Source organism: Lampetra planeri, chromosome 16 (genome assembly GCF_965212315.1).
Source record: "Lampetra planeri chromosome 16, kcLamPlan1.2.h2, whole genome shotgun sequence".
In the NCBI taxonomy this organism is placed as follows: domain Eukaryota; kingdom Metazoa; phylum Chordata; class Hyperoartia; order Petromyzontiformes; family Petromyzontidae; genus Lampetra; species Lampetra planeri.
The window spans coordinates 14,200,854-14,228,751 of NC_136122.1; the positions used below are offsets into that span (position 1 = coordinate 14,200,854).

General features: G+C 46.9%; 1 protein-coding gene across 1 annotated transcript; it reads left to right on the forward strand.

Moving 5' to 3' along the window:
* The first annotated feature begins 236 nt into the window (after positions 1–236).
* On the forward strand, positions 237–27,436 carry TTC17 (tetratricopeptide repeat domain 17). Its single transcript, XM_078601705.1, has 26 exons — positions 237–454; positions 1,453–1,542; positions 2,250–2,419; positions 2,587–2,698; positions 3,589–3,723; positions 4,368–4,477; positions 4,917–5,064; positions 6,043–6,182; positions 6,431–6,591; positions 7,217–7,329; positions 8,010–8,156; positions 8,746–8,852; positions 9,278–9,497; positions 11,138–11,203; positions 11,670–11,894; positions 12,416–12,602; positions 13,168–13,269; positions 13,800–14,317; positions 18,271–18,451; positions 18,771–18,842; positions 19,342–19,462; positions 20,288–20,447; positions 21,287–21,370; positions 22,385–22,504; positions 24,061–24,204; positions 26,725–27,436. Exons 1-26 carry the CDS (start codon positions 275–277, stop codon positions 26,845–26,847), a joined length of 3,936 nt encoding a protein of 1,311 aa, XP_078457831.1. The 5' UTR covers positions 237–274; the 3' UTR covers positions 26,848–27,436.
* Positions 27,437–27,898: the final 462 nt, after the last annotated feature.

Here is a 27,898-nt window from a genome sequence, read left to right on the forward strand (position 1 = left end):
GCCGACGACGTCACCGCGCAGGCGCCGACGACGTCACCGCGCAGGCGCCGACGACGTCACCGCGCAGGCGCCGACGACGTCACCGCGCAGGCGCCGACGACGTCACCGCGCAGGCGCCGACGACGTCACCGCGCAGGCGCCGACGACGTCACCGCGCAGGCGCCGACGACGTCACCGCGCAGGCGCCGACGACGTCACCGCGCAGGCGCCGACGACGTCACCGCGCAGGCGCCGACGACGTCACCGCGCAGGCGCAGCAGCAGCAGGAGGCGCCATGGCGGGACGCGAGGAGGCCGAGCCGGGCGCCTCGAGCCCGAGCCGGAGTCCGATCTGCGCCCAGGGGTTCATAGGCGCCGCGGCGCTGTGGGTCGCGGCGACGTTATTCGCACTGCCCGGGCCGAGCGCGGCCACCACGCACTGGGTCGTGACGGAGGACGGACGCATTCAGCAGCAGGTGAGAGACAGAGGGGTACAGGTAAGGCCCACTTCCTGTCCCCTGTCCCCGCGTACCTCTGTTAACACGGGTTCCTGCCTCCACCTGCTCTCTCTCCCTGTCTCCATGTACATGTCTCCACCTACCCCGTCTCCTCCACCTACCCCGTCTCCTCCACCTACCCCGTCTCCTTCACCTACCCCGTCTCCTCCACCTACCCCGTCTCCTCCACCTACCCCGTCTCCTTCACCTACCCGTCTCCTCCACGTATCCCGTCTCCTCCACGTACCCCGTCTCTTCCACCTACCCCGTCTCCTCCACCTACCCCGTCTCCTCCACCTACCCCGTCTCCTCCACGTACCCCGTCTCCTCCACGTACCCCGTCTCCTCCACGTACCCCGTCTCCTCCACCTACCCCGTCTCCTCCACGTACCCCCGTCTCCTCCACCTACCCCCGTCTCCTCCACCTACCCCGTTTCCTCCACCTACCCCGTCTCCTCCACGTACCCCCGTCTCCTCCACCTACCCCGTCTCCTCGAACCTCGTCTCCTCCTCCTACCCCGTCTCCTCCACCTACCCTGTCTCCTCCACGTACCCCCATCTCCTCCACCTACCCCCGTCTCCTCCACCTACCCCCGTCTCCTCCACCTACCCCGTCTCCTCCACCTACCCCCGTCTCCTCCACCTACCCCCGTCTCCTCCACGTACCCCCGTCTCCTCCACGTACCCCCGTCTCCTCCACCTACCCCGTCTCCTCGAACCTCGTCTCCTCCACCTACCCCGTCTCCTCCACCTACCCCCGTTTCCTCCACCTACCCCCGTTTCCTCCACCTACCCCCGTCTCCTCCACCTACCCCCGTCTCCACCTACCCTGAGCTGTATCGGTGCTGCTCCTAAAGTACAGCAGAACCCCAATAATCCATGTTGATATGTGAGGTCAGTATTGTGTGTCCCATAATCCGCCGTTGTGATGTTTTGGTCTTGATCCGTGTCATATCTCTCGTATGCTGCATGAGCAGGTGGATTCCCAGTTGAACTTGAAGCACCCCCATGATCTCGTGTTGTTCATGCGCCAGGAGGCGCGGCTGGAGGCCCTCAAGGAGCTCGAGGTCAGTGACCGAGTGTAACCTATGAGAACTTGTAGCTTGTAAGAAACATATCTTCATAACCGCGCGGCTCTCAACTCGTGAGAGTGTTCTGGTTGGGGGGCGCACACGGCGGCCAGGATACCCTCATAGTGCCCCACCATCTTCACGGAGTCTCGTTGTAAGCGCTTGCTGTTCTTTTCGATTATTCTGATCACCAAGGTGCACATGCTAGCTCTATCTAGCTTTAGTAATTATACAGTAGTAATCTTACCATTTATATGGTGCTCAATGCTTCGGAAACCCAAAATGCCTTGCGTCACATACATCTCAACCACTCGAAGGGCAGCTGTCCTTGTGCAGCACAAGGCGACTCGGCACCGGCCTGCAAATGTGTATTTGATTGCCAGTAATAACATTTCTTTTTAATATTTCTTATTGCCAAAAATACACGATTCCTCACTGTGTATATGAAATGTAGGTTACTGTACTTATTATTGATATAATGCTTGTTTATCCAGAAAAACTGCAATGAGTCTCAAGACTTTTGCAGGTTGGGTCCTGCCAAGTTTTCACAGAAACGGACGATGTTCCATTCTGTTTCCCAATTGAGTAGTTTTTAGGTACTCTTACAAACTCCACACATTGGTGCCCAAGTCAGAAATGTAACCCACTTTCTCGAATAGTCTATTAGGCTATACAGGGGGTCTTTGTTTTGTGCGTGGGTGCAGCTGGTTCTTATGGAGCATAAAATTCACATCGAAGAGAATGAAGACAAGGACACGCGCCTGGAGGAGCGGCACTATGCTGAGGAGCCGGCCTGCACACATGCCCGCGTCCCCCTCGGTGACCTGGATCTCTATCATGGCACCTACATCGCCCTTGAGACCAAGAACATCCGGTGAGTACCTCGCGACAATCGTGGGATGGTGTCTTCCTGGCGGTGGTGCATTAGCTGCTCATTGCAGAAGTTGGTTCATGTCCAGCAGGGCACCCTGTTTGTACGTCATTATCGCTGCAGTTTTCGTTGTGTGGATGCGCTGCATGAACCACCTTTGTTGTGTGTAGGCCAGAAGATCACATAGATGTAAAGCACAAGCCAAGTGGTGACTTACTGAGTCCGGACTGCATGCGTATCCTGGAGCTCGCCTACAGCATACACGCGTTTCAGCACCTGCGGGTCAGTCTGCTCACACACATGCATTTCCCTCTTGCACAGCTGTAGGGCACAACCAGGTTCACGCATAAAACGCACACGCAAACACACGCTTGCTGCATTTGTACAAATATGGCAATGGTGCAGAGAGTCAAGACCATGATGCGGAGCGTAGCCTTGCAGGAAGCCGGAAATGTGGACACTGACAAAGCACAGCGTGAGACGGTGGGGAGTGTTTTAAACATGGATATGGAGGAGGATGCAGATAGCTACACTGAGAAGAAGAAATCTTAAATGGTATCAACGAACGAAGGTGAGAGAAGACCGTGTTGGACGCATTTTAGGAGAGGATGGATCGTTGAGTGAGGACGTTATAGAAGCACATAAGGAAAATAATGAGAGAAAGGCCAACAATTTGGATGCTGGAGGAGCTGAAGAGGTGAGCAGAGAACAGAAAGACAGAGAAGATGGCAGCCGAGGACCTGCCATGAAGGCAGAGCACCAAATAAGAAGCGAAGCCCTGCAAGTGCTTGCTCACGGTCCTGCTGGCAAAAAGGCCTTCCCTAGAGGCAGCTCGAGGTGGTGGTACTGTATTTGGTCGATACTTTCCATGTTGACCAGACGTGTTGGAAAAGGTGGGCGTATCCACACTTTTATACTGCCTCACCCGACTTAACTGTGGTGAACCCATGCATACTGCTGGATGGACAGAGGTTGTGGGGAGATATGAGAAAATTGCACCATTGTTTTAACTGCCTCGCTGGAAGGTGGATTGCCAGTCTGGTATGCTCACCGTTACATTACAACAACTGCCATATGTGCCAGTAGCTACAAGTAATGGAGTTTTCATGTGCATTCTTTAAAGTGCTTGCTGTTAACATTATGGAGTGATTGTCACGTGTGGTGCTCTGCAGGGTGTGCAGGAGAGAGGAAATCTGAGTGCTCCATTGCTGTCCCCAGAGGATCCTGTATTCCAAGCATTGCCGCTTCCCATGGGGACCGGCAGCCTCGATGAACTGGGGCATCTGATTCACCTGGCGTTGCAGCAGGTGTGTGCCATGTAGGGGCCACGTTCTTTGTCATAGCTCCGCTCTGGCTCAGTTTCTAACGCGACTCGGCTCAGGCTTAAGCCACTCGGCTGCTTCCACAGATGCAGGAGTGATTGACTCAGCCATTGTTCAGCTTGGGCTCAGCTCAGTGGAATCCTGAGCCTCGCTGGGACTGTGCTTAGAGCCGGCTCAAGTTAAACGCAGTGGCTTTGAGCCAGCTGAAGCGAGCCATCGCCAAGCCTGAAATGAGCTGTGACTAAGAATACGGGCCTTGGACATCGAGCATTTTACAGTTGTATGTTCATGGCTCCTGTGTGAGTACTGCATTTCAAATGTTGGCGTTATAGACATTGTATATGAGTGGGTGTGTGAGTGGGCAACAAGTGAAGTGAGCAAGTGGGTAACCTATGGGTGAGTGTTTGATCATGTGAGAGAGTTGGTGTGTGAGTGAGTGGGTGACAAGTGAAGGGAGTTGGTGGGTGAGTGAGTGTCTTCATAGGTGCTTGCTATTATCACTTGCCCCAGTAGTCTGTTCAGGCTATATGGGGAATTGTTGTGGGTGAGTGGGTGGGTGAGTGAATGTGTGGGTGAGAGCGTGACTCACAATTATAACAAGACTATTGTACACACAATGTATGCTCCAGAACAAGACATCCTGGGTGCTTTACAACATGGCCTCTTACTACTGGCGTCTCAAGAACAGTCCCACGCAAGTGGCCGAGTGTGCTATGAGAGCCCTGCACCTGTCCCCCAGGTAATAATCACAATGCTAAACAAACTCTCTCCGGCGATGCTGCCATGTAGGCAGTGCTGCACGAGCATAAATTACAAACAACTCGTCACCTTCCTCAATCAGCACTGTGGCCTGAAAATGAAAAATAAATCAAGCGATGTTTCATGCACTGGCTCGTATAGCAAGTAGAGGTCAGAGAGACAGAGAGGATATTGGTTTTAGACTGCACAGTAGAACTGTATGATAGCTCAGTTTACGATAACTCTCTTTGCAAGTCATAGAAAGATTATAAAATATAATTCTTACTAGTGCCGCATGGTGTATCGTGCTATTATTCATCAGCTTTCTCTGCCAAAACAAAACACTTAACAAGAAGTCTGGTACATTGTGTGGATCCACAGGATGAGGAATTAGATTGTACGTCATTTGGTGCTGACGGGGCCCCCTTGTCCCCGTGCAGGCCACACCATGACGTGGCGCTGGTGAACCTTGCCAGCGTGCTGCACCGTGCCCACTACTCGGCTGATGCCGCCGTGCTGCTGCATGCTGCGCTACCCATCTCCAGCGATCCGGCCACAGTTCACTACACCCTGGGCAACGTCTATGCCGTGAGTAGCAATCCGCTAGCTGTTGTCTTCTCTGTACTAACCAACCATACTCTTTGGTTTTTTCGGTAAAGTCACGTAGGTAAAATTTTTTTTTTAATAAATGAAAACAACTCAATTAAATCACGTTTGGGGCGCAACACAAGCGTCCGTCATCAGGTGGGAAAGCATGGCCTACTGCTGATGCAGACTGCTTGTGTTGCGCCCCAAACGTCGTGATTTAATTGAGTTGTTTTCATTTTTTTTTTACCTACGTGACTTTACCAAAAAAACCAAAGAGTATGAATCCTTGCAGTCACGAAAGCTTCAAATCTAGAACTAACCAACCAGTTGTCTGGGAGCGGTGACATGGCCCAGCAGTAAGGGGCTCTCCGCTTGATGCAGAGGTTGCGCTCATGACACACAAAGTGCTTGCCACAAAATGAACCACAATACCTCGCTGATTTCGTCAAGGAGCATGAACCATCACGCGAACTCCGGTCATCCTCACAACAGTGTTTAGCTAGCCATCGAACAGAGACGGTCACTGCATTGCACGCGTTCAGATGCGCTTTATGCGGCTGTCTGGAATGCTCTTCCTTCCGATATAAGGAAGCCCCTGGAGCTATGCACTTTTACATGTATATTGAAAACTAATTTCTTGAGAACTGTTTTTGGTGTTTGTTGGCATTCCCCCGCACCTCTGATTACCACAGTTGGCTATGTACTGTGCGAAAGAAGTTCAACATACATACATCTGACCGGGTCCTGGGCCTCCTTTAGGTCGACTCAGCCTCAAATGATTTCCTGCTATAATGTGTAAAACAACATCACTCGGGTGACAAAGGTGGCCAGGTGCGATACAGGCCACACCATCCCCTCGTGTGCCATGTTGACCTTTGTAGATGCTCGCGAACAGCACTTGCCCCAACAGCCCGTTTAGGATATCGGGGATCTTTAGCTTAATGCATGACCACGTGTGCATGATGTCACGTGTTGCAGATGCTGGGAGAGTACAACCACTCGGTGCTCTTCTACGAGCAGGCGCTCGTGCTGCGGCCCGAGCTGGAGGCTGCGGGGAGGAGGCGCCACGCTGTGCTTTGCCAGCAGGGACTTGAGCGCAAGCTGGAGGCTCAGCACAGGTGCCTATCCAGTGCTGCTGTACACACACGAGCCCCCTTTCTGCTGTGTACACACACTATGTCCTGGCTGATGTGTACACATACACTACCCTGTGCTTTTGCATACAAACAACCCGTGCAGAACAGGCACGGAACATACAAGCTCCACGTAGAAAGGCGCTCAAGCCGCAAAATCTAACCCAGGCCCTTCTTGCTGTGAGGAACGAGTTTTACAACTGCGCCACCACTCTGCGGCTTCATTATCACAGGTCCCTGCAGCAGACGTTGAGTGAGCTGAAGGAGTACCAGCGGCAGCACGAGCAGTACGTGCACCTGCAGGAGCAAGTGGAGCGGCACAAAGTCCCGGCTGACCAACAGCTGCTTCACACGATCCTGCACGAGGCTCATCTAGCCCGCGACACTCACTCCGGTACCTGTCTGACACTCACTCTGCTACCCACACTCCCTCACTGATCATGTCTATGACACTCACTCTGCTACCCACACTCCCGCACAGATGATCAAGTCTGTGACACTCACTCTGATACCCACACTCCCTCACTGATCATGTCTGTGACACTCACTCTGATATCCACACTCGTGCACTGATCAAGTCTGTGACACTCACTCTGGTATCCACACTCCTGCACTGATAAAGCCTGTGACACTCACTCCGGTACTACTCAACCAGGTGGCTCAACGGTAGAGCGAGCGGCTCGCAATCGGAAGGTTACGACATCAAATCCTAGATGGGGGTTGATTCAGCTCATCATGTTTCTCTGGTCGTTAAAATTAATACTGCTTACGGGGGTAAGTTAACAGTGGTTACCGTATGGATAGACTCTCTCTCTTACCATGGGAATGTGGAATTATCTGCACTTGCTCTGAGCTGCAAACAAGAGATGAACACCGCCTCAGTGCTCATTTGAGCAAGAAATCACTGACTATTGACTCGTTATTTACGACACTGGGTGCTGCCAAGACCTAGAGAAATCCATCTGTAATGATCTGGTGACATAGTGTTTGCTGTCTTTCTGTTATTGATACGAGTGCAGGTAACAGTCAGGTGTGTCGGTGGAGCCAGCAACAGAAGCTGCTGGTTTGTCAGTGGGATCAGCCGGTGCGGTACACGAAAGGGGAGGGAGAAGATGGCATCGAGCGCGTGCAGGTTGGAGTCTTCTCGTGACTCGCACAATGCCACATTGTTTTGTCACACGTACCCATGGCCAGCACTTCCACCACCAATGCGTCCACATTGCAGCAGGGAGTAATGTTGTTGGGGTGTGGGACGCGCAGCTTGGTGTGATGATTTCAAGTGTTGCTTTTACACATCATCTCTACCATCGTCATCTCTATCAATCTATTTGAGTCATGGATTTGAAATTTACTTGTGAAATATGAGAGATATCAAAATAAATATATGTATTATCATTGAGCGTGATTAATTATTATGCCACTTGTTTACCCAGTGGAAGCGTCACCTAGTATCAAGACTCATTTATAGCAGAGTCTTGCTAAGTTTTCTCTGTGGGGAGCGATGATTGCTGTGTAGATTCCCATTGAATCATTTTCAAGTGACTTTTTTAATTTGGCAAATTTGGACCATGATGCCGACACAATTGCGATTGACCTCACATGATTTGTAACGTTAAGCATGAAGCAGACGGTGAATAGTATGTTATGGTTAATACACCGCACCACCACAATAATAACCAGACGGCCTGCCGGATTTAATCCACAAACCTCTGTCACAAGAGGCGAACGCGCTCCCGCTGGGCCATGTCACAGTAAACTTACTGCGTGTCGTGTAGAGTGGAGTCATGATGCACAGTGCGCAACCTGTTTCAGTTTGGGGAAGAGGAGCCAGGAGCTGGCACCACAGCCCTGCCCAGCAGAGCAGATTTTCTGTCTGGTGAGGACCTCGTCTCTTCACGGCCCCACCACCACACAGGACCTCGAGCCAGGAGCCACCACAACCTGCCGGCCAGTGTACAGGTAGGCGACCATGCTTAACGGATATATACTCTGATTTGTTCTTGTACTTGTGCAGGAAACGTTACTTTACTTGGTGGCCAGGCTGTAATTAAGCAGGCTTGGACAGAGCACATCACTGGAAGGGATGGACGATTGGTGAAGAATGTTAAGGGAATGGTAGCGAAGGAGTGGATGCATCCTTGAGGACATCCACATAAGGAGATTGAGCAAGCAGATCAGTTCATGGGCAGGTGCTGGATGGAGTGTTGCATCGCAGGGAAGGCCTTCATCCTTGCAGGGAATTGTTCTTGGCTGATGACGATGATGATAACCGGGCTGAGACTATCAACCGACTACACACAAGAACCTGGGTTAATCGGAGGCTGCTGCCCAGGTTTTAATCTAGGATCTCAGTGGTGCTGGCGCAGTGCTGTCACCCCTGAACCACGCACCTACCTCAAACGTATATTCTCTTCACAATGAACTTCAGATTCCCGTTGGACAGCCTGAGATCGGTTATGTACAAAACAATATATTTTCGGTTGTGCAGATGTGTGTGTGTGTGGTGTGTGTCTGTTAAAGCTCTTTGAGCCTTGTGATGTCCATTCAGGGTTTCCTTTGGCCCCAGAGGAAGCAGTGTCTTCATACTTTTCCCACAACTTCACCTGCTTCAGTTCCACCGATATTTTCTTTTCTTCTGGACACCATGGGAATGAAGTAAGACATCACCATAGACACACAATGGGTAGGACCACATTTATTTCAGAAATTCATAAAGTAACTACTTCATATGTTACATGCTGGCCGGTCAGGTTGCCCAGCAATCTAGTGAGCAGCTCGCAATCACAAGGTTGCGAATTTAAATGCTGGTGGGGAGTTCAGTCCAGAGTCCATCAACTCTGGAATCAATAAATTAGGTACCACTGTGGGGGAGTAAACAGTGTTTGTCCAATTGGGAGACTTTCCCCCACTATTGCAATGTGTAATTCCCACAACTACATTGACCGTAACAGCATATGAGAACCACCTAAATACTCATTTTAGCAGGAAATCACTTTAACTTTGTTGACGTTTTCATATGTTTACAACTGTTTTAAATACCTCATATGCTGAATTCCGCCAATGTGCTTTGTTTTTGGAAGCCTGACTCAGATGTTGGAGGATGTCATGAACTCTCCTGAAAAGCCACGGTGTGCTATGGCACACAGCACACAATCAGCGCAACCGGAAATGCCTGGAGAGACTGCTCACAGAGCATGTTGCCTCAAGCCGGAGCCCAGGCATTTCCAGCCCGGCAGCTCAGAAACCTCCGTCACCCACGGCGGTATAGCCACTGAGAGAAGAGAGCCGTTAATTCAGCAGGTCAGATTCTCGCACAGCTCTCGGCCACCCGTTCTTCCTTTTGCTTGTCCTCGCCAATCCCCTCCCTCACCACTCTCCTCCCTCCCAATGTCCTGTCATAGTCATCCGCTTTTGTGGCTCGTAAAGTTTTTGAAGGGGAGGCTGAGGTGGTAAAAACAAACATCACGTAATTCGAAAGCAATTCAACATTCTCCTCAATGCTTCGAGGGTGACAGGACGGTGGCGCAGTGGTAACACTCGTGCCTCGCAGCAAGGACCTGAGTTTTTCTTCCCGACTCGGGTGCCTTTCTGTGTGGAGTTTGTATGTTCTCCCCTTGTACTGCATGGATTTTCTCTGGGTTCTCCAGTTTCCTCCCATAGCTAAAATAAAAACAAGGTCATTGGTGTTAGCCAAGCATCCCAATGTTGCAGGACCTTTCTGAAAGAGAGTTGAGACTCAGTGAGGCATTGCTGGATAAATACAGGCAATAACAAACTGAAAAGATGGTCATATTTGCAACCGATGCAAACAAAATGGAGGTTTTACAAAGTTTCCACACACAGGTGGTGGTGTTACTTGGCATGTGATGTGCAGTGCGTATGTGACACCACATATTTGCGGTGGCGCTCCGGTTTCCTGGCAGGAGCATTGTACATTTGGCACCATTTTCATAGCACAAGGCTCTCCTTAAGGAAGGCGCTGTTTTTCACAGATAGGTAGAGTTGCCAGTAGTAGGTCTGTCGCCTCGACAGACCTGGTTTCACCTGAGGACGGCTGCTTGCGTTGTGGCCGAAACGTCGTGAGAATTATTTTATTATGTTTTATTTTTATTATTTTATTACTTCCCTTCTACGTGACTTTACCGAAAGAACCAAGAAGATGAATCCCTGCAGTCACAAAAGCTTTAAATCGAAATTTTGTAGTATTGTAGTCGGGGAACTAAGTTGCTATGTGTAATCAGAATTATTATACCCAAAGATTGCATCAGTTTAAATAAAATTAATCTTGCCAAGAAAATCAGTTTCATTAAGTTGTGAAGCATTTACTTGCCTTTAATCTGCCCAGGTGGCTCGGTGGCAAAGCAAGTGGCTCACAATTGGAAGGACACGAGTTCAAATCCTCTGGGGTCAATAAAATGAGCACCCAAGTTTTCGGAAAGTCAAAAGTGGTTGTCCATAAGAATAAGGAAATTTCACCACTTGCTCAGGGCTTTAAATTGGAGCTTTGAGGCACCAATGCCTCCAAGCTCATTTGAGCGAGAAATTACTCTGACATTTTTTTGGACTTACCTTTTTTAAACTATTCTTATTTTACCAGGTAAAGCCCACTAAGCTATACAGCTTTTTTTAGAATATACCTTGCCACAAATGATAGCTCAACGAAGTGGTTTAGCATGTGGAAATTTAAAGCAGCCAAATAACCTAAACACACATATCTAAATGTGGAGGGAAACACTTCAGGAGCTGGAGAAAAATCCACGCTACAATGGGGAAAACATGCAAACTCCAAATATACAGGCATCAGAGTTGGGATCGAACCCATGACCTACTGCATACCAGGTGAGGGAGTTAACATCTCGTCACTGTGGTGCCCCTATCTGTATTCATCCTGAATAATAATATGGTTATGATTAACATAGCCCTCCTGGTGTTGTGTGCAGTGGTTGGCGAGACTGTCGAGAGCGAAAGATAATGTGACTTGGGCTTTGTCCCTCGCCATTGACAAGGTGAGTTTATGCTTGAGCCACTGTAGGTGAAATTACTCACATTTGGTATCCACACTTCCCACATACTGCAGTAGTTTCACAGTAAGGGGTGATGTTGTTATGCTATTTGAAGCAATTGAAACATTTGCATGTACATTTAAAATTTAGCAAATTTGGACCCTGATGCCGGAAAGCAATGGCCGACTATTTTGAAATGACGGTACGGGATTTTTAATGTACGCTGTGTCGCAAATGGTACATATTTTGACAGTTAATACACCCAAAGTATTAACCAGGGCGGCTGCTGAAACCGGACCACAAATCTCCGCAACAAGTGGAAAACGCACTGCCGCTGGCCTATGTTTCCGCTGCACTACGCTACCAGGATGTGAACACATGTGGAAATTAAAACCATACTTCATAGAATTGGTAACAGTGCATGACCCCCATGAAGGGAGTGTAAATCTGTGCATGGCGGGGCTCGCAGTGCGTAGAGCCCCGGTGGGTCTTCCACGTGCTCGCTGGGCTGCACTGGCGTGGAGAGGGGAAGGCGGTACGAGCAGCCGCGTGCTTGCAGGCCGCAGTGCGTTTGGCTCCCCAGGGCGCGCGGCACGTGCCGCTTACGGACCACGCAGCCCTCGCGCTGCACCTGAGCCAGCTGACGGAAGCCGCCCTCCTTCTAAACCACTCGCTCAACCACACTGCCGACCAGGTGAGCCTCACCACCGCAAAACCACGCCGCCATTCGCTGCTAAGTGGTGAAAACGTCATCGCAGTGCCTGTGCCAGGCTAATTGCACTTTAAGGCTGTCACGTCAAGTGTGGAAGGCTCTCTGGCAGGTCATGGGACAGACCCAGGCGCTATGGTTTGAGAGGACTAGCAAATACACCAACCGTCGCCCCCACTGTGCCACCTCACTGTGTTTTAGCTGCCCAGCCCTCGACTCAATTTTTTGTTCGTTGCTCCACCGCTCTTCATTGTTTTTGGAGGGTGACTGCCTGCAACTGCCCAGTAGCGTTCTTCATGAACCTCCTCCACAGAGGCAGATCTTGGAGGACACTTGGGAAGAAAGCTGCTGAGCTCGCCACACACACATGCATATGGAAATCACGGCATGTACTGGACCTGTATTTACTCAAACAATGATTGGCTAAGACACGCAAGGTTGCTTTGAAATAAAACTGTCTCGATTTCTAAATTTGATTACTAAAGTTGTCGTGTTTGGGTGTGAAGGCCGCGGCTTTTCTGGTGCTGGGCAACGTGTTGCTGGATGATCGGAAGGCAAGTGGAGCGGTGGAAGCGTTTGACCGAGCACTGCAGCTGAACCAGCACTGTGACCTCTGCGGACAGGGCCTGCTCCGAGCCCGTTGCCTGCAGCTATACCCAACCCTGTACAAGATCACCACGCTGTCACGAACCGGTAAAACCCCAACTCTGACCCAGTGAGCCTCTCGCTCTAGCTCAACCATATATAATTATCAGAGTAAATTAGCTGATAATACATCACCTTCCTCTATCTGTCCCTGCATATATAAGAAATAAAAATATATTTTATACATCCCATCAACTACATGGCCAGAGAGTATGTTTATTCAGCAGCATTGGATTACTACAAGTAAATTCTTCACCAGTTATGACATTGAGTGTGTCATCGGCAAAGTCGGTCTCATCAGAGTACTTATGAACAACCACGATTAGTTATGAGTCCTAGTTCGACGGAAAACTATAGAATACACAACACAATAATTACTTTCATTGGAGAGAATATCGATCACAAATAAAATAAGCAGATAATCTACCTCCTTCCCATATTTATTCCGATAAGATCACCATGCCGTCATGTACTGGCAACACCCCGACTGACTCGGCGGGCCCCCTCCCTCCATCTAACTCTGGAGCACGTGTTGTCTACATACCGTCGCGTTGTCTAGTGTGTGGGGATTGGCGAGCGCGTAGTAAGTGTCGAGTGTGCCGACTGTTTCCAGGGAATTGCAGTGAGCAGCAAGAGGTCCCTGCAACACGCGGCACGCAAGACATAGGGGCGGCACTTCCTTCTTCCCTCGTTCAGCATGGAAGGACAGAACAAGGTTTGTCTTCTGTTAACAATCCCGTTACATGTTTCACAAACATCTTAACGGTAATCAGTCTGAGTGTTGTTCAAAATTATACAGAACTACGTAACACATTGTTATTGTATAGCTTCACCAGTGGTACGAGTTATCAGCAGCACATGTCTGTGTTGTAATCACTATGGACAATTGCAGTTGTCTCTGCATCGTTTAACTATTGGACAGCCCTGCCTATATGTGGGTGTTCAATATAAACTTAAATGTTTTAACCAGATACTACTCACCACTAGTCACCTGACACACAACTCCCTACCCCCCTCAGACTCGCTCCTTACCAGATACCATGACCTGACACTCGCTGCACCGACACTCGCCACACCTTCATTGAGTGTTTTCTGTATTGGGAAGTGTGACTGGTGCATTTGTTGAGTGATTGAAGAATTGGGTGAGTGAGTGGTGAACTGTATGTAGAATGTGAATGAGTGGTGGCTGTATGGTGTGAATGAGTGGTGGCTGTATTGTTTGAGCCAGCTTGTAATGTGTTGTAGGTGCTGGAAGCCAAAATGGCACAGGGGAGGAGGTCCACTTGAAGGAGGAGCAAAAGCCAGAATCAGAGGAGGCGGATGAGGTGGGGAAACTCAAAGAAGATGAGCCACAGCAAGATCTTGAGGCCGAAATGATATCGGACAATTGGAAAACAAGCTTAGATATGCAGCCAAGTCAGAAAGAGAGGCTCTTCAAAGTGGAAGGGAAGGAGGGAATAAACTCAGGGCCGGAACTCACTCGGAAGGAGACACAAGGCTTGGAAGAAGAGGCAAAGTCCTCCACACTGGACTCGGCTGACGGAAGTACAGAGCAGCGCGGCACTGACGACTCCACGGTGGAGGAGCCGCGGTCGGCACTGGGCGACGTCTTGTCCACTGTGTGGTCAGAGAGCGGTTGGTTCGAGGGAGCGCTCGAGGTCAAAGGGCAGCGGGTGGACTTGCAGGGGCTACGCATGGTTGCTGGCGACTCACAGGCTGGGCCCTGCTTTGGGGACTGTCGCGATGGAGATGAAGATGAGTGGGTAAGCACCTTACAACAGTGATATTTGACTTTTGCCAGTGCAGTTCTCAAGCCTTGTAACGCTTTTCCTTTGCTAATAAGATACTCAGAATAATTAGATATATTAAGTCTGTCTTGAAAAACTCACCTCTTTAAAAACTTACCTTTACTCCCCGAATTCTGGCCATTTACTCCGGTACTGTTTATTTCCTGCTTGTCATACGTGGCGTATTGGTATCCACGGATGAAATGTGGCTTACAAATGAAAATTATAATTATAAAGTTACGATGTTAAATGTATAACGTGCACCATTTTTGTTTGCTCCCAGAGAGAGAATATGATTCAGAGGTGTGGGAAACCACAGATAAGTGGGAAGGCAGCCTGAATCAACACCAATAAGTTTTAAAGCTCTGTGGTCCTAGTTGAACACGTAGGAGGCTTTCGCGACCAATATCATCCATAATAGAGGTTTTTTGGGTTAGATCGCGTAAATATATAAATGTGTCGTTAAACCCGCCACCACCCGATACAGTCAACTAGTAAGGGTTACATCATGGGACCTCCTTTGCCAGTACCAAAATATGAGAATAGGTTTTCCCCTTTTTCGTCACTAGTACAGCACACCGGTGTGTTGGAGAGCCAAGCCACAACATTTACAATCTGAGTACGACGTTTCGCCAGCAATTACAACTAGCTTCATCAGGCAACAGCCAGATTTGTGGAGAAGTCCTCCTGTTTCGTTCCTTATGTAGAGGCATAGATGTGGTGACCACACTTCTGCGCTCTTGCGCAAAGTGGGGGGGGGGGATTAATGAGTAAACGTACATTATGCACGTGCATTATGTGAGCCCTTTGATCTGTTCCTTCCTGTCCATTGTGTGTAAATAGCCGTACCAACGGTTCCGTATTTTCCCTCATATAACCCGCGGGGTAGACCACTTTTTACAAACAAAACAAGACCCTGTGGGGTATATGGAGGTGCGGGCTATCACGAAGAGATTTTACACGTGTGATATGTCATAACTCGTTTAATTTTTTTCATGGTAGGACTATCCACTATGCAACACTTACCTTTGACTAAAGCACTGCTGAATAAACCACTAACACTAAAATTGCACATGTTATCACGTTTTAAATTATTCAAATTGTTCGTACAATGTTTACATTGCTCAATGGGAAGGGCCTTAATAAGCATCTACCAGACACGGAATCATAATTGCCGAGTCCCTTAGGCCGCTGCTATTGGCTGAGCACTATACAGTCACGACCATGAGCTTTGTTTCAAACTTCCAATGGCTTTTTTGCCAGGAGGCAATGGCGTTACCGTAGTGCCGCTATTGTCTGCACAGTGCGCAATCTACCAGTGCTGAAACTGTACAGGGGTAACTACTGGTCCAGTAGCTGTAAAAATGATGAGGTCGAATGCTGGTAAGCCTAACAGTACGCTTACTTACTTATCTACCAGTTATGTGTTACTTATTTCTAGATTGAAGCTTTCGTGACTGCAAGGATTCATATTCTTAGGTTTTTTCGGTAAAGTCACGTAGGTAAAACATTAAAATTAATAAAAGTAAAATAAAATAAAATCACGACCTTTCGGAGGCAACACAAGCTTCCGTCTTCAGGTGGAACCGTCACAGCCACGACAGCTGTATCAAGGTGAGCCTTTGTTATGTAGAGGTACGGTTTGTGACTCAACCTGGCCTACCTAACAATAGTGTGAAAAGGAGAAACAACTAAACATGGTAAACCTGTGATAGTTGTCTCTCAAATAAGATTGGCCAAATAAGTGTAGTTAAATCTTTTTTGCATGGTTAATCATTGGAAAGATGTGATTAACTATGCAAAAAAGATTTAACTACACTTATTTGGCCAATCTTATTTGAGAGACAACTTTCACAGGTTTACCATGTTTAGTTGTTTCTCCTTTTCACACTATTGTTAGGTAGGCCAGGTTGAGTCACAAACCGTACCTCTCCATAACAAAGGCTCACCCTCTTAAGCCTCACCTTACCATATGAATAAAAGTGTGCTGTACTTGGCCCTTCCCCCCCTCTCCAACCATTATATAAACGGAGTGGTAGCTCCTGCAATCTCTCATTTACTTGATACAGCTGTCGTGGCTGTGACGGTTCCACCTGAAGACGGAAGCTTGTGTTGCCTCCGAAACGTCGTGATTTTATTTTATTTTACTTTTATTAATTTTAATGTTTTACCTACGTGACTTTACCGAAAAAACCTAAGAATATGTTACTTATTTATTGGATATTTACTTTTGTTACTTATTTACTGTTTTAAGTTCACTCGTTTCCAATTAGTTTGTTTTCTTTGTGCACGTTATGATTTTAATGTTAACAATTAATAGTGGAATGTATTACAAATGTAAACTTTGTATTAATATGATGGAATTAAGCTGCGGTAACGACCTTAAAGATATGAATGCATGTGGGGTATATGGAGGTGCGGGCTATCTGAAATTTGTTTTAAACAAAACGCTATTTTATGCGGGGTATATGCGTATGCGGGCTATATACGGGAAAATACAGTAATCCCTATTGAAGTATGGTGGCCTGTATAGGCATGCATTTAAACAATGTATTATTTGGTAATTCGCTTCCACGCAGCACTAAGTCGGTAGTTATGCGAACGGTTTAAATTATTTTTATTTATTTTTATTTCGATAGATTTTCTAATTAGTCTTTGCCAGTAGTAGCTAGTTTTGCACAGTACTTCAACATAAAAATCAATTGAGTGTCCTTGTTGGCACGTGTGTTCTGCTACTGCTAACAGTTGTTTTTGGGAGTATTTGATATTTATTTTGTTTGGTCCTCTCTTGGCATCTTGGGCCAACTCCATTAACAATGAAACTGGAGTCCCCGGAGAAAACTCACGTGTGATCACTTAACCTGACCTTGGTCTAACCTTTGCCCTGCAGTTGTGTAGATGCCTGTACATGTGACTGATAACGTCTGCATCTCAAGCTGGACGTGCAATTTTGCCACCTCCTTTTTATGAAGCACACGCCCCACAGCAGTATTTATTTGTGTAGTGCTACAAAGCCCATCTCTCTACCCTACACAACTACTGTTCTGGTGTATTGGAGAGTAAATCCACAACATTTACAATTCGAGATTGTCTGTCACCTGATGATGCTAGTTGTAATTACTGGCGAAACGTCGTACTCGAATTGTAAATGTTGTTGGTGTACTCTCCATCACACCGGTGTGCTGTACTAGTAACGAATTGGCATGTTTTGTTTACGTGACAAACCTTACTAATTGGCTGTGTCAGGTGGTGGCGGATGTAATGACACATTTATATTTACACGATCTAACCAAAAAAAACCTCTCATTTGCATTAAACTAACACACCCTAGCAGCGGTGCTTCTGATAGGTTTCTTTTTAATTACAGATAAACAGGAATGTTTTATGTATGCGTGGGAGAATGGCTTATCCGGTAATGCAAGACTTGCTCCGTTCTTCATTGACGGCCACGCATCTTTGCCTTGCGCCATTGAATCGTGATCATCGGTTCCTTCCATTGTTATTTGTTGGAGGATAAAATGAAGTCTGGCATTGGCCTGTAAACACACCATACTGGTGGTAAAGGGAGCGGGGTTTCAGAACGATATTGTACAGTGATACGCTGTCCACATACCAATGGATCTGTTAGGGAAGCTCGGAGGGATCTTCTACAACATCTGACTTGCATACCAGACCTAGTTCCTTTGGATCTTCATCTCTTTGACTCTGCACAGTCATAGCTGAAGCACAAACCAAACGACTTCTCTGCTGCTGCCATTAGATAGCAACTGGGTTTCTGGCACACATTTGATCAGAGGGAGGCTGCATTGTGAATGCTAACATGTTCTCTGAATAATAACTTTAGCCTCTTATTGAGACACCTTTGTGATCACTTTAAGGCAACGTTGGTGACTCGACGTGGATGTTGCTTGGCTGTTGTTGTTGTGCAGATAACGGTGCAAGTAAAGCAGTCGCGGAAACAGAAGGAGGCCTGGGGAGACTTTGGTCTCATTCCCAAGAGAGAGGGAGGTCCCATGGAAGAGGCAGAGAGAGAGCAGTGGGTGTTTTCTCCAGCACAGAAGGAATCTGAACCCCAGCTCAGTGGCCCCGTAAAAACCTCTGCACTTCCAGGTGAAACGCGGTGTCCCTTTTGACTGATGATGATGCATTTATACCACATCACCTTCATTTGGTCGCAAAAAACTTTCTCACTGAGGCTCATGTAAACATAGTTGTGGACCTGAATTTCTTAAGTGACTTGAGGTGGCTTTTACCTAACACTTTGGAAAATGTTGCAAGGTAAGATGGGCCATTAAATTATGTGGTCACCCTGTGACTGATCAACTACAACGGCTGTTACTCCTCTGCCGTTCTCTGTCCATTTATCATGACCATTTGATGGAAGATGTTTGTAGAAATGGAATTGTAAATGTGTTGTCTCTGGAATCAGCTCTCCAGAAAGGACATTGCATCCCTCAGAATGGTGATAAAGGGCATCCAATCAGCAAAGAGCAGCAACCAGGTACTGAAAGAGGACGTGCTTAATTATTACCATTGTGATTACGCTTGTTTACCAATCAGTCTCGTTTTTAGAAAGGTCCTGCTAAGTGTTTCACAGGAAGGGGGCGATGATTGCCGTGTTTATGAATTAAGTAATTTGCTAGTGTTTTATAAAAAACATGACGCCGGCACATAGTGGTCTATTCCTCTTTAAAGGACATCATGGGATCTTTAACGTCCACTGTGAGTGAAGCAGATGGCGTGTAGTATTTCATGGTTAATAAGCACGACAGTATTTACCATGGTAGCTCACCGAATCCAAAACCGCAAACTCCTTTAACAAGCGGTGAACGTGCTATCACTGGGCCATGTGACCTCCCCATTCATGTTAATGGTTGGCTATGTACAGTGCTAAAGAAGTACATAAGTATAGAATGCGAAGTGTGATTGAGAATTTCTCTGAAACCGTTTCCACAGCTGCCTTTATGTGTTTGCGTGCTGTCGCAATGGTGTGTGTGCAGAAGCAGCCAAGAAGTTTGCGAACCTAGGCTGGCCCAGCACCAAGGAATGCATCCGAGTTCGACGTCTCAACCCCAACATCCACCCTTCCACTTGGGTTCCCCTCACTCTCAAGAACATCCGGTGAATTGATCCTGCTCTGGTTTTATATGCTGACACCATACTTTTACCCTGCGATGTCCGATTTATTTTAAAAGCAGTTGCTAACCAATTGGTGAGAGGGCTCATTGAACCTTATGGCGGAACCCCGGGGTCCCGAATAAACGGAAGTCAAAAGCGGGAATCATGAATTCATTATTTTCGCCAACTCCGTCCCACCGCGCACATAAACGCCGCAACCCACCTGGCGCGGATCATTCTGTTGTCATGTCGTCCAAGTGCAGCGAGGACGAATGCGCATAAGAAACAAAACTTTTAAACTTTGATTAGCTCATCGTATAGAGCTCATCGAGAGGAATAGATTGCCATATTGTTCGCCTTCAACAGACATAAAATGACGTCGCAACGCAGTTTATGCGAGAGCCGGGGGCTTACGAGACCCCGGGGTCCCGCCATAAGGTTCAATTGGTGAGAGGGTCAATACGTCAAGTGGCTAGCAATAAACAGTAATAAGGGTTGACACATGTCTTGAATAGAGCATGGTTATAAGAGATAATGGAACAGAATCCCAAAGTGCGAGGAAAGAAACCGAAAGAGGAGCGTTGTTACCTGCAGTGTGGCGAGTGGGTGATTGAGTGAATAAGTGTGTTGTTGTGTCCTATAGTACAGTGGTTCAACACAGTGCAGATGAGATGAAACAGTCCAGTAGAGAGTCTTTATGGCGACTGGCTGCTGGTGAGCGAGTGACTATTCAACGGCTCAACAGACTCGATGACAAACGTGTCGCAGAGAAGCGTTTGGTATTGTGCAGGGTGCGGCTAACGAGCAGTGGGTGTGTGGCGCTTGCAGCGTGGCGGAACACATCGACCTGACGTCGCCGCTGCAGGAGCCATTCTCGGAGCCGGTGTGCAACCCGGCCCTGCCGGCCAGCATGCACACGCTGGACCACCTGGCCGGCGTAGGCGCTCGCGGCTCCCTCATGTACGGAGGAGAGAAGCGTCTGCGAGGGGTAACCACACACGCACACCCACAACATGAGCATTACTCTGTAGGGAGGTTTACAGTGGTTGTCCTTAGGATATACTCATCCCCACCATAGTGTGGAATTTCCACGACTGGCTAAGGCCTATAAACAGGATATGCTAATTTGTGTAGGAAACCACTTTTATTTTATATTCTTGGTTCTTTCGGTAAAGTCACGTAGAAGGGAAATAATAAAAATAAAACATAATAGGCTAAAATTCTAACGACGTTTCGGCCACAACACAAGCAGCCGTCCTCAGGTGAAGAACAGGGCTGTCGGAAAGACAGCGTCCTAATGAACTGCTTGCGTTGTGGCCGAAACGTCGTGAGAATTTTAATAATATATATATTTTTTTATTTTATTTTTTTACCGAAGTGACTTTACCGAAAAAACTAAGAGCATGAATCCTTGCAGTCACGAAAGCTTCAAATCTAAAATTAATACCCGGTCACACGACCGTACATGTTCTGCATTAGCCCAGGTTGTCAGTAGCCCCTGTAGTATCGGTCGTGTATTCTTCTGGCCATAGTGTCACCCAACACTGTTTCTCATCCATCAACCACATTTGGAAACTCATGGAGTTGAAATTTCCGAAAACAAATGGTGTCTAGATCTAGGCGAGAAAGTCATGATGGCCAAACCCACTGATGCCACCAGCATCCGTATCAGACAGCTGTACTCAAATGTCACAAATGAGCTTAAACACAATGATAGCTTCAAACACACGTGTATGTAACAATTACATTGAGGCTTTGCTGCTCACTTGTGTGGAGTGGATAGACCGTGATGCTGTGATGTGTGGTGCTTTGCTGTGTTTCCCCCAGGAGCTGGAGAGACTGGCCAAGGCCTCACTAGGGGAACGACGCCTGGAGCACGTGGCCACCCGAATCGCCAGAGCGATGGAGAAGGTCTTCATACTCAGAACACTATCTCAAATTTGACTTACAAGCCTTAGAGACACTCTTTCCGGCCAAGTAGCTCACTATCGGAAGATTTAGAGTGAAAATATTGGTTGGTGGTTGACCTGGCCCATCATTACTGTGGGAAAGTATATAGTGGTTGTCCTATGGACTCCCCCCTGCCATAAAACTAGGAATTACTACCACTGGCTCAGGACTGCAAACAGGAACTGAGCACTGCCTAAATGCGTATTTGAGTAGGAAATCACTCTGGCTTTTTGACTTGCCTTTTAGGTCACGGCTTGCAAATCTGCATCACCCACACCCGCCAGGTGTCAGAGGTTCAAATGAACCTTTGTAATCTTTGGTTTTTTTTAGCCTTCGTTCTCGTTTTCGTCCCATGTCTCGCAACTCTACAGGACCTCGTGCCTCCATCTGCACATTATTTCAGCGCTTGCGACTTTCTCACCCTAGCTGATGCAGACTAAAATCCATACCTTCGTCACAACCCAACTCGCCTTCTGGAACTCTGTCCTCTCCCGCCTCCCCACATCCCTTGTCCCCTAAATTCCTCATCTCCAAGCTCCAGATGATCCAAAATGCAGCTGCCAGGCTTCTCGTCCGCACCTGTAAATGAGACCACATCTCCCCAATATTCCAATCCCTCTACTGGCTGCCAATCCCAGATCAATTTAAGGTCGCATTCACAATTATCAAGATCCTCCATGGACCCTCTCCTCTCATCTTACTCTACTCCCCTGCATATGCTCTTCTTTTCCCCTCTCATCTCACTCTCCTCTCCTCCATGCATACTCATACCTTTCCCCTCTCATCTCACTCTACTCCCCTCCACTCACTGTGCTCAAACTCCCTTTATGTGCTCTCAACTCCAGCATTAAACACGAGAGAACTTGGTTCAATCTCGTGCGAGAGCTGAACACTATTGTATGTGTGTATGTTGAACTTCTTTCGCACCGTACATAGCCAACCGTGCTGTGTGCTGGCTATGTGCTCTGCCCACAGAATGACACATCATGGGTGTTGGCCAACCTCGCTGCCCTCTACTGGAGGATCCAAGGCCAGGGGCGACGTGCGATTGATTGCCTGAGACATGGCCTGCACCACGCCCCTCACCACATGAAGGTGCCAGACACCGCCAGGGCTTCTGTGCACCATGTCTGGTGGTTGTTATGGGTTTTTTTCTATTTCAATGTTTCAGAGAAAATCCTTTGAGTTAGAGAAACATATAATTTGCAAGGTAGTCCAGGGTGTCAAGTGACATACAGTAACATGTAATGATGCGTATACACACATACAAATATAAAGATTCCCCTTTTAGCCTTGACCAAACTGTTGGGGCAAGTGCTATTATCGAGCACCTATGAAGGCCATCACTCGAGGGGGTGGGTGGCCAGCACCACGCCCGACTGCCTTTGTCTCGCGCAGTGATTTTTATACACCGCACTAGCTACTCATGTGAGGCTCAGTCAACCTAGGGGAGGCCCAGGACCTGTTCAGATCGTCATCGCTAGTGTTGGCCTTGAATGGAAATCAAACTCTGGTCGCCGGGTTTGTAGCGCCGCGTGCTAAACACTGTTCCACCGTTCCCCCACCCACACATAGCAAACATATACATTTTAAATCTCTAACTTAATCAGCACACATGTATACACGTATACACGCAGACCTCGCTTAGTGCTCAAGATGTGTTCCTGGAGAAGTGAGTGCGAATTGAATCAACATGAAAAGGGGTCCTTTTACTATTATATATATGGAGATGCATTCATGATGTTATTTCTTGCTTATGAGCAATACATGAGGGCTTCATTGGGATATCGGTAAAAACACTAATAAAAATACAGATGGTAAACATGATTTAATAAATAAAAGCTAATATTTTGTTATATCAATATTATGTACTGTACTCACCAGTGCATTCTACTCACAACCCACAGCCACCTGACACTCACCTGCCTCAACCCGCCATATCACTTGGATTTTGACATCCAAAGTGATACTTTTCCTGACACTTTGGTCACATTTCCAGCACTAACACTTGCAGGCCTTTTTCCAGACACATTGGGTCTTTAATGGTCACAAAAACAAAATAAATGAGGCAGAGACCAAGGTGGTGGAGTAAGCATACGTCAGTGGGCACATGTCTTTTTTAAAATACTGGCGAGCGTTGCTCTGTTCGGAGCATTTCTTGCTCTCATTGGCTTTGTGAAAGTAAACAAAGATGGCAGTGGGTGTGTTTCCTCGGCCAGTGCTGCATGTTCTGACTCAAAAGCGCTTTTAAGATTTTTGGATGTTCTTAATTTTTTCATTAAAAATGTCACCAGGACAAAGAGCACTTTAATTAATCAGCACTGTACGGGGTAGCGCTTAGCAAGGTCTCCCTGTATACTGAAAATCACTCCCAAACTCGTCAACATGTAGATAATTAAATTATGCACAGCACTGGTTTATGTAGATTCTACTCTTGCTGCACCAGTTGCAGATGTTGTGCCAGTTTGTTTTAATTAAAGATGTAAATCAGTTAAATGTTGAGGTTGGTGGTGCATTTCGTGTGTCTTGAGAGATAATTCCATGTTGACACAGCTTTGAGGCAGAGTGTGCCTGTTGGGTTTGCCTGTTGGAAATAATCGTTGTCAAGTGGCTTGCGGTGTTGACCTGCCTATGCGGCGCGTGTGTTGTAGGACGTGGCTCTGGTTAGTCTCGCGAACGTGCTCCTACAGGCCAGGCTGGGGAAGGAGGCTCAGCTCGTGGCTGGCATGGCAGTGCACATCTCTCCCAGAAATCCTACCGCACACTGCACGCTGGGCAATGCCTACCTCGCCACGGTGAGCACCGTGCCACCGCTCACACCTAATTCACATCGCAACAGAAGCCAAAGTCGGTGGTAGAGTGAGCAGCTCGCAATCAGAAGGTTCTGAGAAAATCCTGTTGACTCGGAGCATTGACCCAGGGTTAATGAAATTCATATCACTGTGTGAGGAAATCAACAGTGGTTGTCCCGGGAACAAACTTACCCTTGCGATAAAAATGTGGAATGTCCACTACTGGCTCAGGGCTGTAAATAAGAAATGAGCACCACCATAATACTCATTTGAACAGGAAATTGCCTTGAGGAACACACACACGCAAAAATAGATGAATGGTGGTAGGGATACCATGGGTGCCAACAGGTAAGACAAGTCACTTGTATTCTTATTTTTGCAGCAATATTCTGAGATACCTTGTTAGCTAGTTTACTGTGACCATCGTACAGTGGTTGTTAGGCCACTTAATGATCTGGCAAAATTTATGTAGCAAGAGACCCCCCCACCACCCGACACAGCCAAACAAATTGTCACATGCACAAGCGTTAATGAGCAAACCGTTATTGTTTTAGCTTCCCAGATAGTTGAACAATGATTGTCTAAACTTCATTTAGAAATAACATACTGCATTTCAGTTGAAATTGTCAGATTACATCAGAACAATGTCTAGCAACAGCACCGGATCAGCTTCTAAAACAGGTGTCATGATCTTCCAGGAATAATCAGAATTGCACTGTATTCGCAGAAACTTTGCTCGATCATTGTTTGGCCTCATCTAAAAATTAATTATGAATCATTATATTGGCTGCGTAAATATACGTGTCCAATTTATAATAAGCAAAGGTGAAATTCGTGTAAAATCTGTTGAGTTCCATAAACAGTCATGGTTGTGTCTGTGTTTGCGCTGGGTTTATTTGCACACGTGGAGGTCTGTGTGTGCATGGGTCTGTGTTTTTAAATATCAAATATTCCCACAACTGTCACTGCAGGATATTGTAACTTTTTTAATGGAGCTTCCAATTCCCTTGAACTTTTTGTGTTTAGTTTGTTGTCCTTCCCCCGCAACTCCGGTGAGCATGGTTGTCTATGTATGGTGCAAAATAAGTTCAACATTCATAATTGGTTAAGGAATTGTCATCTGCGTAAATGTACACGGCCTAATTTTATTTATTTAAATCTTGACTTAAAGCTTTTGTGACTGCAGGAATTCATATTCTTTGGGTATTTCGGTAAAGCCACGTAGATATAAATAGTAATAAAATAATAACAATATCACGACGTTTCGATCGCAACACAAGCAATCGTCATCAGGTGAAAAATATAGCGGGAGAGCTGCTGAGAATATATGGTGGGAGCGCTGCTAAGGCCGGGAGTTATAAAGGTTTGAGATGGGTGTAGCCCAAGGGTCAGTGGGCAGGGGTCGAGATGAAATTTGCATGTAAATGGAAGATCAGAGAAATCTTGACAAACGAAGCTGTGGGGGTGGTCATTGTATTGTGAGACATTAGCATATTCTAGATTTGAAGCTTTCGTGACTGCAAGGATTCATACTCTTAGGTTTTTTCGGTAAAGTCACGTAGGTAAAAAATAAAATTAAAAGTTAATAATGGAAATAAAATAATAAATCACGACGTTTCGGAGGCAACACAAGTCTCCGTCATCAGGTGGGACCGTCACAGCTAAAATTACTGCATCAAGGGATGCAGTAATTTTAGCTGCATCAAGGGATGCAGTAATTTTAGCTGTGACGGTCCCACCTGATGACGGAGACTTGTGTTGCCTCCGAAACGTCGTGATTTATTATTTTATTTTATTTCCATTATTAACTTTAAATTTTATTTTTTACCTATGTGACTTTACCGAAAAAACCTAAAAGTATAGACATTAGCATGTCAATGTAAGAAATTTTCTTGTCAATGTAAGAAATTTTCTTGTCAATGTAAGCTCGGAGAGAGCTCGGAGAGAGCCATCGCCACATGGAGGTGGAAAAGGATGGCAAGCCGCCATTTAATAATTGCTTGTGTTGCGATCAAAACGTCGTGATATTGTTATAATTTTTATTATGTTATTATTTGTTCTATCTATGTGGCTTTACCAAAAGACCCAAAGAATATTTATTTAATGATTGTGTTTACATTCCAGTTTCTGTGGTGTTACAGTTTTCAATTATTAGGATATGTTTTGCCTTTGTTATATGTTAAATAATAATTGTCCATAGGATTCTGCCATGGTGCAACGGTCGGGCCAAACACTGGACTAGCGATCCAGATGTCGCCAGTTCGACTCGATCTCCGTGCGTAACAGTTGCAATGGGGGCAATTTTCTTAAATCCCCCCCACCTCTGTCCATCTAACAATACAAATGGGTACTCATTCGACTGGCAGGTTACGTGTGGTGGGGTAAAGTGTGGGTACGCCCGCCTGTTCCCACCTGGCCAGCGTGGTCTTTCTGCCAGCAGTGATATGCATGATGAACAAAATGCAGGGCTGCATCTTTAATGTTTTAACTACAACGGGCACCTGCATGGTTGTGTGTGCATAGGAGGACAGACAAAAGGCCCTGCAGTGCTACGGGTCAGCACTGGCCCTACAGCCAGAATACCCTACCGCCCTGGAGCGTCTGCGAGCCGTGCAATGCAACATCCTTGTCTATGAAAACCAGTAGGCTTGGGACCTCACCTGGGATGGGCACTTACCTATGTTCTCAACTTTGCCCTCACCTAGTATTGGAATCAAATGTGGAGAGTTTGAAACTGCACAACATGGCGTCTTGGGTTTTTTTGTCAAATTTGTGTCCAAAACATAAATCAGATGTGTATTAATCGTATGGTAATTACATTAAAAGATGGAATCCCTCTACACACTTGACACATGCCCTGTATGGACAGATGTTGGCTGCACATGCAACAGAGCGTGTGGTAATCGATCCCTGCGTGTCTTGACGTGGGTGATCTGCAATGCCTGTGGTGAGTCGAGGCAAAATTCAAACCTCACGGGGTGATCGTTTTCAGTTTTTACTTGAGCAGAAAATGGCCAATTCTTAAAAAAATATTAATTTAATCTAAACGCCGTGAGGTTTATGTTCTGTGTCAATTATAAACCATCGTGAGGGTCACAAGAATGCAGATGGTTGCATATTTGACAACACTTGTGGGGAGCTTGGTGAATCTCAATATTGAGAATATTTGTGGTACTCGGTGTCCTTCAGACCTTGTATTTGTACCACGTGGAGATTAAACACTTTGACTAATTCAGCTGATTTCTCATTGTGGATGTGTGGGAACGGGCTATGCATGACAGGTAAATCCTCATACTCTGCAACGAGGCTTGCCGAGTTCTGATACTAGTGTTGCCACGCGTGGCGAGAACCCCCAGCTGCCCTTGGGCCACTGAGGGGACGATGAAATGTACAGCCAGCCGAAGACATGCCAACCACAACAAACCCCGACTTGCCTATGGGCCTGAAGACTGAAATTCCTCCTCCCTGTCTCCTCCTACTCCCCGTGTCTCTTCATGTCTTTCTCCAAGTCTCTCTTGTTTCTTTCTCGCCATGTCTCTATTTGTCCCATCTCTCCTTCTTGCAGATCTGTGCAGTCATCTACAATTTTAGTTATTTCTCTAATTGTTATATACATTCATTATAAACAATACACTTCTGGAATGCAGGCCCAGTTCAACTATACTTCACCACACCACTCATTGGTAGGTAGGGAAGA